Source organism: Dicentrarchus labrax, unplaced genomic scaffold (assembly GCF_905237075.1).
Source record: "Dicentrarchus labrax unplaced genomic scaffold, dlabrax2021, whole genome shotgun sequence".
Lineage (NCBI taxonomy): Eukaryota > Metazoa > Chordata > Actinopteri > Moronidae > Dicentrarchus > Dicentrarchus labrax.
In genome coordinates, this window is record NW_026136721.1 from 12,681,229 (window position 1) to 12,693,892 (window position 12,664).

General features: G+C 41.9%; 1 protein-coding gene and 1 long non-coding RNA gene across 2 annotated transcripts in view; one reads left to right on the plus strand and one right to left on the minus strand.

Annotated features, from left to right (window-relative positions):
• LOC127354541 (uncharacterized) overlaps window positions 1-1,692 on the plus strand; it is a 4,256-nt gene extending 2,564 nt beyond the window's left edge. The window contains exon 2 of the long non-coding RNA XR_007881576.1: window positions 95-1,692. This is a non-coding gene — a long non-coding RNA (uncharacterized LOC127354541). The remainder of the gene's footprint in view (window positions 1-94) is intronic.
• Window positions 1-10,986, minus strand: part of dok7b (docking protein 7b) — a 25,686-nt gene extending 14,700 nt beyond the window's left edge. The window contains exons 1-5 of the mRNA XM_051384481.1: window positions 9,100-10,986; window positions 8,938-8,983; window positions 7,956-8,044; window positions 7,171-7,321; window positions 4,677-4,877 (exon numbers count right to left, since the gene is read on the minus strand). Of these exons, the coding sequence (XP_051240441.1) occupies window positions 4,677-4,877; window positions 7,171-7,321; window positions 7,956-8,044; window positions 8,938-8,983; window positions 9,100-9,153 (541 nt within the window). The 5' untranslated portion in view covers window positions 9,154-10,986. The remainder of the gene's footprint in view (window positions 1-4,676; window positions 4,878-7,170; window positions 7,322-7,955; window positions 8,045-8,937; window positions 8,984-9,099) is intronic.
• Between the last annotated feature and the right edge of the window lie 1,678 nt (window positions 10,987-12,664).

The following is a 12,664-nucleotide window of genomic DNA, read 5'->3' on the forward strand; positions in this document are numbered from 1 at the left end:
GCAATTCCTACATTCAGGTGATTATACACTGTCTGAAACATAGTTACGCATATTATATTACATTTTTGCCAATAGGTCTTCCTAAATGTTACAGACTGGACCTTTAACAGATAAACCACTCTGCATCATAATGACACACATACTGTAGGTGGACAGCTGTTTCGTCTTGAGAACGGTTCACCACTCATCCAAGAGGCTTCAACACTTCTAATGACAGGTGGAGATTCAGAGACATTTCAACCTCTGTGGGTCATTCACACTTTAATGTCACACGATATCAGAGAAGTTAAAATTGCTTTCTGATCTGGATGAACTCAAAAGTATGCAGCAAAACTGCTGCATAATGCTTTCTAACATATAATAAACACCACAAGAAAAACAACCTCACACGTGCATCAACATACTACTGTACTACAATACGAGGTGTGTGCACGTGTGTGTTTATTCCTGCTGAGGGACATGGAAAGATTGCTGACATAGTATGTCGGCTTAAAATTGCTTTTATCTAGATCACAAGGCTTGACTGGCCATCCAAACTCCACGGAGGATCATTTGTTACTGTGTGCGTGCGTGTGTGTGTGTGTGTGTGTGTGTGTGTGTGTGTGTGTGTGTGTGTGTGTGTGTGTGTGTGTGTGTGTGTGTGTGGGTGGGTGGATGGGGTGGTACAGGACCAACATGAACACGTGTGGACCTGATAAGCCACAAATCTGTCTAGCTATGACACCGGCTCTGCTCCCAACATCATCGATTACAGAACACCGCAGCCTCGTTATCACATTGAGTGGAAGCTGGAGTGCTGATATCACTGTGTACTGATTGATGATTGACACTGCTACACTGTGTGCATGTGACTGTCCAACAAAAGGCACACATCCAACAGACATCCATGAGGAACCCAGCTCAACTGATAGTGCCTAGTAAAATGCTTTGCGCAGACAGCTGCCCACTGTCCCACAGGAGTGGTTGCCTCGTAGTGTGTTTGTGTATGTCCATGGCCGTAAAAAGGCTCATCATGTCACTGCGGTGTACGTCTTCAGCTCTGCAGCCAGGAATTGTACCGTCAGAGGCACAGCTGACTTTAAAAGTGCATCTGCAGCAGAGAGCACTGTGGCAGTCAAGGGTAAAATATTTTTATACAGCAGCATTAGATGACCGAGAGACCTGCTTACTGATTTGCTCGAGCAAAAAGGCCTCATGGGAAATTAGGGAGCTGAGAGGGTAAAGCAGTCATTTTATAAGACATCGGTTCAAAGTACAGTGCTCAGAAAGTGCAGCCTAATAAAGAACCATTTGTCTATACGATTACAATTATTCTGCAACATTTGCACATCTTTACAGTGATTCTGGCCTGTCTGTTGTAACTATGTGCCGCCATTTTGTACTTTTCATGGATACTAAGAAACTTTACAATAATAGAGACATCTTGTGTTCAGCAGGAAAACTTTTAAAACTATGAACTTTTTATATTCAAAGATTCTGAAATGTTTAATGAGGTAGAAGGAGTAGATGCATTTTCAATGATTTAAATGTGGAAATGGATGTGGATATGTTTGCTGAAAAACATATTAGACACACATTATTGTTCCAGACAGACTATTTGTACATGTCATAACACATAACTGGAGGGGATCTTTAAAGAACTCCTCGTGATCTCTCCTGCTCCAAGATTTTCTCTGCAGGCGTTTGCGATGTCTAAGCACATGATCAGTGTGTCAAATCCTGATTTTAGAATCTAAGCTGAGGATTTCATTCTGTAAGTTTTATTGGCTCTGTTGCCAACAGCATCGCAAGGGGCTGCTGATGTGTGGGACAATAGTGCTTAAAACTTTTTCCAAAGATAAACAGAAAAGAAAAGTAATGCCAACAAGAAAAACAGAGCATTTGATCACTGACGGTGTCAGTGACCTAATGGTTTGTATCTAGAAGCGTTATGATAAACAGTGTCATTTCCTCTGCTTATGGTTACTCAAAATGATTAATGGAGCTGCTAGCTGGAGCAGAGCTAATTCATTTTTTATGACTAACTCCTCCAAAAAATGTAAAGAGGTACAGATGTTTCGTTGTGGTATTTTGTAATAAATCTGCTCCAGTACTGACTATACATGAATACAGTAGCCATGCTGCACTGCCTTCACTTAGAAACTGCCCACTCCCAGCTCCTCTGACTGTATCTGATCAGTGTCAACAATAAGACATTAAAACGTTTGCAATGATTTCTGGGTAATTGCTGAAACAATCTGCATGATCAGAACCTGACTGTAAGCAGACAAGTTGGTGCATAAAGCCCAGCTTTGGGTGAAACCATAAAATGCTAAGCACTGGTATGCCTCACATGTCCTCACCAAATACAAATAAACATGTAAAATGTAAACTAACACTCTGCTTTACCTTGCACTCACGCAAGGAATGTCACTTGCCGATTTCTGTCACTCTCTGTTCCTGCAGCCAAGAGGGCCTCTCGCTACTGCCCCGGTGGCTGCTGGGTAATATGTAGATTGGGGGTGAAGGAAAAAACTGCCATTGGCAGTCTAGCCTGCAGGCGCTAGGTGACTGGCTGAGTGACCACTACAGGGGAGGATGGTATTTATAGATGTTGCCCATCAGAACACTGAAACCAGAGCCTGTGGACCTCATGGTTATTCCTGTAGGAGCCAGGAGACTGTTTGCGCACACACACACACACACACACACACACACACACACACACACACACACACACACACACACACACACACACACACACACAGACAGACAGACATCACATTAGTGCATACAGGAACTTTCTCTTAAGACCAACACCTCTCTAACACAAAATGACACTGAGGAGATAGTTCTCACTATAAAGAAGATCTACCAAAAGACATATTTTCAGGTATGAAGCCAGGAACATGGCAGCTGTAGGCAAGTTAAGCTCCCCTACAATGAACATTTTAAACACTTATCTCACTGTCCATGTGTCTCTCACACACACATCCCTACCCCAAAACATAAAACTGCCTCTCATTCTTCACATTCATTACCACATCAACTGGACATTCAGGGGATACCTAAACCCTGGCAACCACACAAACACACACACACACACAGCATTATTTGGTGGCGTACAGTGTGGTGGGTTCATACATAGAAAGTAATTTCTTAAGTGGATAAAGTTACTCTATAAAGACCTGCAATAAATCATAGGTTTTTATCCAGGTCGGTTGGTGTTAAATGACAGATCTATCAAGCTGCAAGAAATGAGAAGGAGCGTTTGTTTATCTAAGGGAAGCATAAGACAACTGTGCTGCACCGACTGTATATGGACAAAGTTACTGGTCCAATGAGTTGTTGGTTGGTTAGACTTAACTCATCTTAAGTTACCCTCACACTGAAAATCAGTCAGTTGAATGGTTGAATGCATTCTCATGGATACTGTGATACTGTGACTCTTTTGTTGTCTTTTGTGTTTTCCACCTGCATCTTTTACTTCTGTTACTGACTTCCTGTATTTCCTACACAAGCATGAGAGGACATTTAATTGTACATATGCATGTGACAAGAGCTAAACTGATTTGTTTTTTCTGTGGTCATTTATTGAGGCTCAGAGCAACTAATAAATGAACCTGTTTTCTTAATATTCAGTCTCTTTTAAAGGCCCTCGTGAAAAAACCTGGAATATAAAATTTTACATTTCAGTGTGTGCATGCCCCTAATTGTGTATAGCCTATAGTTATTATTACCACTACATGCATAGGCTAAACAAGAATACTAAAACAAACTGGGCCCTGGCTGACCGGACACTGTGGCCGAGCTGGAGACGTAGCTCAACTCTGGTGCACGCTCTCCCCCCTGTGCCCCCCTCACCTGCAACCATAAAGTATTGACCATTTATGGAAAAGTGTGCACTCGATTTTATGGATTTGAATATTTTCTTGTGTAAAAAGACTCTGAAGTTTGTGAGTACGCAATGTTTTAGGATGGAATCTATGCTGAGTTTTATAAATGAGGCCCCCTGTGATTTACATCGGCTCTGTCCAGCAGAAACAGCGGGTTCACACAGGGACAGGAGAGGAGTGAAGGGAGAGATGGAGAGATGTGAGTTTGTAGCCAGTTGATTTTTAAGTAACTGTTATACATCATCTAGGAAAATCTTTAGTCAGGGCCCTACTAAATGGAATATAATATGGATAACTATGTATGATCACATCTCCTACATGCTTGGAAGGGGAGTGTGAAGCAAGGGAGTAGCAATCTGCAACTATACTGCTAGATGCCACTGAATCCCACACACTGGTCCTTTAAGGTATAAATATATATTATATATATTTATGCCTATATATATTATATATAATATATATTCCCTCTGTTTGCTTTGCAAGAGGAAAACAAACTGTGTTAGCTGAGTTAAATGTTAAATGTTAAATGAGAAAGAGCCTTGATGTTAACCGTTGATTTATTTCACCCATATTGCTCCCATGTAGATCTGGTAGAAATAACCTTGACCTTACATCATCTAACTTTTTGGCCAATTACCCTCAAATAACACGAATACACCAACAGCAGAACAGAGTCAGGCATGGGACATAGCTACTGTGCATTGTCCAAAACTGTTTTTCAAATGTTGCCCCATATGGCTGCAGGCCACAGTATCTAAACTCAAATAGCAGAAAAACCTTCTCAGTCCACAAGTTACTTACAGTATCCACAGCGAGTCCCTCCCTCAAACACGAAGCCATTTGGCACTGCACCATATCGACGCAACGCCGACAACTTCCAGTGGCCAATGACTACAGGAGGGACACCTCTGGTAAGGACCAGTAAGTTGTTGCACAAGTGGAGGGAGGCGGGGCCGCTTTCCAGTTTGGTACCTGGCTCGACATTGACACTGAACCTGTGGACTGAAGGAGAGAAAGATGTTTTTTTTAAAAAAGGGGAGTGTGTGTGGTATTCACCAGCTCTCTGTCATAATGACTTTAAAGACAATTGAAGCATCATTGATCATAAAGCACATCAATCACACAACAAATGAGGTGGAACATAAAAACAAACCAACAGGGCATATCACACGTGCAAGTACATGTTCACACATGTAAGTGATGGCTATGGTAATGATGATTAAGCCCTTCTTCAAGTTCTGCTGGCTGCAATTTGTCATTGCTCAGTGTGTGCAGATGGTACATTTTCTTCTTTGCCAAGGTCTATCTCTCCCTTGCACAGCCACACAGTCTATACTGTATTTATTTAAAATAAATAAATAAATATATATATACACACACACACACACACCAGAGAGAGAGAGAGAGAGAGAGAGAGAGAGAGAGAGAGAGAGAGCTGGGTGGCAGCAGGAAACTAAGTGGATGTCCATATGACACCAATAGTGGAGCTTATAATAACTCTTAAAGTATTTGCAGTCTTTTAAACAAGCTTAAAACAAGAACAGATTATTATTATTATTATTATTATTATTATTATTATTATTATTATTATTATTATTATTGTGTACATAGAGACTTAATAGAGTGAGCTCACTTTGCTGGACTGCAGGGAGGAACAGCAAGATGAAGCTGGGGACTACATAATGCATTGTGCTGGTTTACTGATCAAGCAAATTTTAAATTATGTAAATTATGTAAAACAAAAAGCTGCCTTGAGGGCTTTGGTATTCACAATTTGGAAGATGGGTAATTTGAGGGTTAAATGGTTTTAACATTTGGCCAAAGACAGGAGCTTTACAGCAACATGGTCGACAATCTGCTGGCATGAAATAGACTTTTGCTGGGTAAAGAGGAAATAAATGCATGAATGACTCAATATAGTGGTGGATACATTTAAAACTACTAAACCTTTGTTTTAATAGTGAAATTGGGGCATCCCTAGATTATTAGCAATGGGTTTTATATTGAAAGGTAAAATATTTGGTGTACTGTAACTTTTACAGTCAGGAGGACGGAAAATAACAGAAAATGTTCTCTGACATGAGCTTTTAATATCAAGAAAACTGCAGTTTGTGGGTTTCAAGGGGAGATAAAATTATGTGACATTCACAGTGATGGAGGAACAGACTGCTTGTGGGTAATATGATTAAGAGGTAGGATGGAGCCTCGAAAATATCCTGCAGATTATATTTTGGAAAGAGGAGGAGGGGGAAGAATTACCTATTCAGAGAATAATGTAAGCACTGACAGGACTGCCCAAAAATGTCATTCAACTCACAGCCTGAACTAAAGTACAGTTAAAATTGGGCTGAAGTTATTTAAATGTTATTAAAATTCATAATGGTTAAGAGAACATTTCTCAATAAGACAGTAAAAGAAAGTTTGGACAGGAGGTAAAAAGTTATTTGTGAAGAGTCTGAGTTTCCTCGGTGAACCTCTGCAAACTTCTAATTGAAAGACAGTTTTTAACAATAGATAAAAGGCTTGTGTTATAGGTCTTTGAGCTGTTTGGCTGGAACTGCATCAAGAGAGCAGACTTTTTCACTCTTCTTAAAGGATAATTGGGGGGGGCGATCAGTGAAAGTTGGATGTTTGAGCTTCTCTGACAGTTTGACACTAGAAGGATGTTTTCACATTGACGAAGCCCACAAGCATGATTTGTGACATCACAAAAAGTCTTCCTGATCCAGTATGCAAATTGTACAGTGTGATGTAGAAACCAAGCAGATTATTTGTCATGATACATGTCTAAAGAGGATCTTTAAGTAAGCCTCATAACTTGTATAACTCTATCCAGCATAGTTCACTCATACTGTTTTGTGTGGTTCTTATATCCACTTCTCCTTTTCCCCTCTGCTTGCCACTTTCCTCTGAACAGAAAGTTGTGAAGTTGAGACAGCAGATTTTTCAGATAGAGAAGAACCAGAGTGACGGAAGTCAGATCTTATCGGTCTGTGTAATTCCGCCTGTGATTTCTTTGATCCAGTCTAGCCAGTGACCTCCAGTGGAGTGTGTCTTTCGGTAGCACTGCTTCATGTACTACACATTCTTGCTGGACATACATGTGACCACAGTTAGGGTTTACTACATGTTAAAGCCAGTAAGAACTGACAATATCATGATCAAAATGCACTTTACTGTATATCAGGGAAATGCATGCATGTAGCTCAGTGAGCCCCCTTCAGCCCATTGACCCGTCACACATCCTCATCTTGAACCAAGGACTGTGACAGCCACACAATGCCAGAGCACTGACCTTCTCCCAGGCTGTAGCGTATGCGGGCATCCCAGGCTAACAGGGCGTCTCGGCTGTTGAAGCCCAGGACCAGCGTGTGCGCCAGACAGAGGATGGAGAGAGTGAAGGATACCCCGTCATACCCGGTCCCTGGCTCCACGCCACAGATCCCCTGAGGGAGCAGAGGAAATGACATTGAACATTTTAGATTGTATCACCAATAGTCTCTTTTATTCTGTATTCTTTTTTATCATAAAGGCGATAGCTGCACTATTTCTTAGCAATATTACTTAGACACCAGGCCTATTAGCCTACATCAAATGGGTTTTTTTCTGCTGATTGAGGTCAGTTGGATTTCTCCAAAGGAAATTCTGATGTTGGGTTGGGATACCTTTGAAGCTAAACAGAGAAAAAACATAAATATCTCAGATATCAAGGAATCTCATTAATGCGTGTTACTTTCTGGTTCCTTTGGTCTGGTGCACTTTACTGGGTCACACTTGGGTCCAGCTCCCTATATATTTTATATAGGTGGTTATCCCTGTTAGTCTTGTTCTTGTTGGTTATTTTCAGCTTGTCTACGTGTTCCTCTTTGTTTAATGCTGCTCCTAACATCTGGGCAATCTACTGTGATCCACCTCAAGACCTTATCCATTCATGTGGTACTCACATTATTTGGTACACCCCCTGTACATGTGGGAGCAGCAGAAAGGCTGGCTGGTTGGGTGATGCAACAACACTAAAGAGATGTAATAAACTTGCACTTGAGAAGCTCACTGCTTCTGGTCTCCTGTTGCTGAACGTACCTCCAGTGTCACACTGAGCCTCTCCTTGTTGCCGCTGCCCTTCTCCTTCCCTTTCTTCTTCTCCTTATACACCAGCAGAGTCAGACAGTCTGATGCAGACACAGAGGGTGGACACACAGAGCGGGAAGCTTTAAAGACTGACAAGCTTAAAAGTCAATTTTGTAATTAATAGCAGAATAACAACAGTGTCACTTTTTTGTCATCTCTGCTGCATGCCAGCATGATGGTATAGCACAGCTGTCATAACAAACCCTAAAACAATGAATTGATCCGTTGGCACAGCTGATGATGAAAGTCAAGACACAAATGCACACACACACACACACACACACACACCCAGAGAGAGAGCAGAGTAGTCAACAGTACTCCCACCACTCTACCCAGTTTCTCCAAGGACACAGCAGCAGCCTACAGTTTGAGCCATATGTTTATGTATGCTGGGAGGCACAATGTCTGTCCTCTCAGCATCTCAAGTAAAACTCAATCCAGTTTAAAGAAATGCATTTTTTTTTGGCCAAGCATGCAGAGAGAAACCTCTGTTAGACTACGCAATGTCAAGCTTTATGATTTTACCTGGCAGGCTTTTAAATAATTAACCTTTAATCCAACTGGCACTAAAAAAAACCCAGAAGATTAAATATCCAGGATCTTAATTTGAAGGGGGAAGACAGCATTCGTGTTTTATTTACACTCTTTAAAGGTGGACTTGGTAAATTCCTGTAAATAAACTTTTCGATCATTTCAGCTGTAGTATTGCGTAACATTTTCACGTGTTTACGCGGATATGTTGCGTTATGCGCTCCCGTGGCGCACAGCCAAAATACCAATTCACAAGTTGTGATTAGTTAAACTGCAACCAGATGAGATTAGTGCTGAATGAACTGATGCTTTCTCCGTCGCTGTGAAAATGTGCACATCTTGAGAAGGAATAATAAAGCTGATTGTAAAAGATAAAATCAAATAGAAGCGGTTTGCCACATACCTGCGACCGGAGAGGGCTTCCGAAGAACGACCCACCGAGTCTTCCACTGTGGAGAAGTTTGTAAAGAATCAGTAAATGTCAAATAATGTTCCTGTAGTTGGTCCTGAAGTATGGCGACACACTTTAAAGCTCAAAAATAAGAGGATTGTTAGAGGAATTAACCTTTTTTCCATCTCTAAACTTGACTTGTCCCTCCGCGACAACTGTATCCGTCATCTTCTGTCATGGTTCCGAGCAGCTGTGTGTGTGTGTGTGTGTATTGCACCTCTCCCCCCACACACACACACACACACACACACACACACACAGAGAGAGAGAGAGAGAGAGAGAGAGAGAGAGAGAGAGAGAGAGAGGTCACATTTCAAAATAGCCTTTACAGCCGAGGCCCCGCCAGCTGACTGAACTCTCTCCCCGACAATCAGACCACCTTGGCGGGCAGAGACATCAGCCTCCCCCCGCGGGCTCCTGCCACGTTAGTACAGTTGTCATCCTGCGTCAAGTGCTTATTGTTTACAATGGAGCTAATTCTATTAAAACCGCATAACTCGCGCACCTTTCACTTAACTCATAAGGCTGGCTCTCGGCTGGGGGTTAGACAGGGATTCATGTTGCCTTAATGCAGATCAGTGGAGCCTCAGCTCCGTCAGTGGAAAGCCATTTTAATCTGTAAAAACTAGCTGGAGAATAAAGCCAATGAAGGAATGTAAAATGAGCAAAACAGCTTAAAATCCGCAACAATAAATAAACGATTACAAGATTACTTGTCAAGAAAATACTTTATTATGGGAACATGATATGTCCATGTGTCCACTGAGGCAAATCCTGAGGGGGACAGAACAGGTTTTGGTTTTACTGATGTGTCTTACAGCAGTAAGCTTCAGTGTAATATAAATCCTTGCATTGCCCTGGTCTTGACCAAGGCACTTGACTCAGGACTGGATGTTTTGCCGGGTGGTATTACTTCCAGGGCCTCTGTAAGTTCAGAGGCATTTATTCCTGGAATGACAGGTGAATTCAATGTATTTTCTTCACTATGTTGCCTAAAATAATGCAGACAGCTGACAATTTCTAATGGTAATTTAAGTGGTTTACATGTTAATTTGTTAATGAAAAAAACTGACTATAATATTGCTACAGTTATTGTTTTGTCCATCTCTTTAAAAAGAGGCACACCACAGATACTAATGAAGATGAGCTTGGTTGGTTGCTGTGGTTAGAACTACTCAGCCTGTGAAAACAGCTGTATAATGTCTCCTGTGGCTCAGGAGGAGAAAATAACCCGTGGCTTGGACTTAACAGTCTGTGTTGCAGACTGCGGTTGTGGAGATTGACAGTGGGTATTTACCAGACGGTAGGGTCTAATGAAAGATAGTGTATGTATGTATGTGTATATTATGGGACATGTAGGATCCAACATTTTTTCCTTCTTGCCTGAAGCCATACTGAAGACTGAAAGTCAGAACATTTCAGCCTCTGCTGCTTTGAGTGTTTTCTATTTGCAAGTTCTCTCTCTTATGGAAGAGCAGTGGACCACTAAATCACTAGAGTGCCCCTTTAAATCACAGATTATGTCATGTTGTACATTCCCTGTTGTGCCCTCGTTATTGTACGTTGCCTCTGTAAAGCACTTTGGGACTTATGTCGGTAAAAAGCTCCATATAAAGACATTTTACTTACTATAAACTATAGTTAGAGATACTGTTTTGTTGCATGTTGGAGCTGGTCGAGCTAAACATGGATTATATTTTATAGGACAATTATGTTTTGTTTGGAAATGTTTAATCTGTAGCCAATACAGTAATAATAGCTGTGAAAATAATCACAGTACATGAGAATGAATATGCAGTATGGAACTGGGACACAACATTTGATAAATCTCAGCCTGCCAACTCCTCAAAGAACCCCCGGTAGTGAGACTGGGAGCAGCTGCACAGTTGTTGACACCGGGCCCTTCGTCTCAATTTGAAACCTAGACAATGTTTCAGCTGCTGCAGAGACCACATCAGCAGGTCAGACTGTCTGTGAGTCAACTATAAACACTGAGCTCCTCAAACAAACGTTGCTTTCAATTTACTCCGGTCTATCTGCCCTTTGCCCTCACTCTGCTCCAACTGTCTCTTGGCTTTGACCATAGAGGGCAAGTCTGAAGTCTGGTACACTGCCGACCTCATCCTGCTGCCATGGCAACGCAGCTCCAAGGCCACACCCTCCCACTTCTTGTCCAGCTCTGAACCCTGGGAGCCCCGGAGGTCTCGGGACCCTCTGCGGGTTTGCCTGCTTTCCTCTCGCTCAGGGGTGGCCGCGATCTTGTCCAAATCCAAGGCTCGTTTTGGGGTTGAGTGGTTGGAGCGGGATGAGGGTGACTTGGATTTGCGGCGTGAACGAAGAGGAGGCCGTGGTGGTGGAAGAGGAGGAGGAGAAGGAGAGGGAGGGAAGGGGATGGAAGATGTTGTTCTTCTGCTGGGCATTTTGAAACCTCCTCCTCCTTCCCTCCCTCTCCATCTGTCTTTGTCTTTACCTGAGGAAGAAGAGGCTGCTTTAAAAAAAAAGAGATGACAAGAAGAGACAGACGGAATGAAATGAAATTACAAAGCACTCACCGGCACTGCAAACCATCCACATGCAAGGAACACTCAAAGAGAACACAAAATAAAAGCAAAATGTTCTATATTTGTTGTTAAAAGCCTGTGGTGCAGTGAGAAATAAAAGAAAAAGAAACAAGTTACAGTCTTCATCCCTCGGTGTGTTTATGTGTATGTGAAAAACAGTGAGAAATTATTCACGTTCTGTCAAATACAGTCAAATATCACACTCTGACAGCCATGACCAGCATATAGCCAACTGTTCCAACGCCATGGATACACACACACACACACACACACACACACACACACACACACACACACACACACACACACACACACACACACACACAGAGCTGGGTGGCAGCAGGAAACTAAGTGGATGTGACAGATATTCCCATGCTGGCTCTTGGCTATGACATCATGGGAAAAGAGGGTTAGCTGGTGTTCAGTGTGAATGTGTGTGTGTGTGTGTGTGTGTGTGTGTGTGTGTGTGTGTGTGTGTGTGTGTGAGTGAAAAGAGAGTGTGTCCCCACATCTTAATACAGACTGCTGCCATCTACTGGCTGAAAGAAAGAGGGATGGATTCACTTATTTCTTTTGCTGATGGCTGATTTGCTTTCTGTTTGTTCACTTACATAAATTAATTTAAAATCTGCTGTTGTCTCATTTCAGTTCTTTCAGATTGCTTTGTCTTGTTTCATTAGACGAGAATACACAAATTTCATACAGTAGACATTTGACGTGTTAATAGTAGGAACATGTGTAATTAATGCTAATGGAATCTCAGCCGTTGTCAATGGGATTGCTTCCACCTGTGCTTTTCCTGCTGAAGTCAAAACGTGACAAACACTTATCTCATACAGAGACAGTAAAGGAATAATGACTAATGTCTTTTAAGATAAATGTCTTAAACATTATGGACTGCTACGAAACTGGGTTCAGCCACCTTGGTTATTTTTTTGTGCTAGGTAGCAAATGTTAGCATGCTAACACTCAAGATAATGAACATGGTAAACATTATACCTTCTAAACATCAGCCATTAGCATTCTGTTAGCATTTAGCTCAAAGCATCGCTGTGCCTAAGGGGGGGGGGATGGGCTATTCCTATCCCTAGAACTGGGGAACATAGGACCCTTTGTCA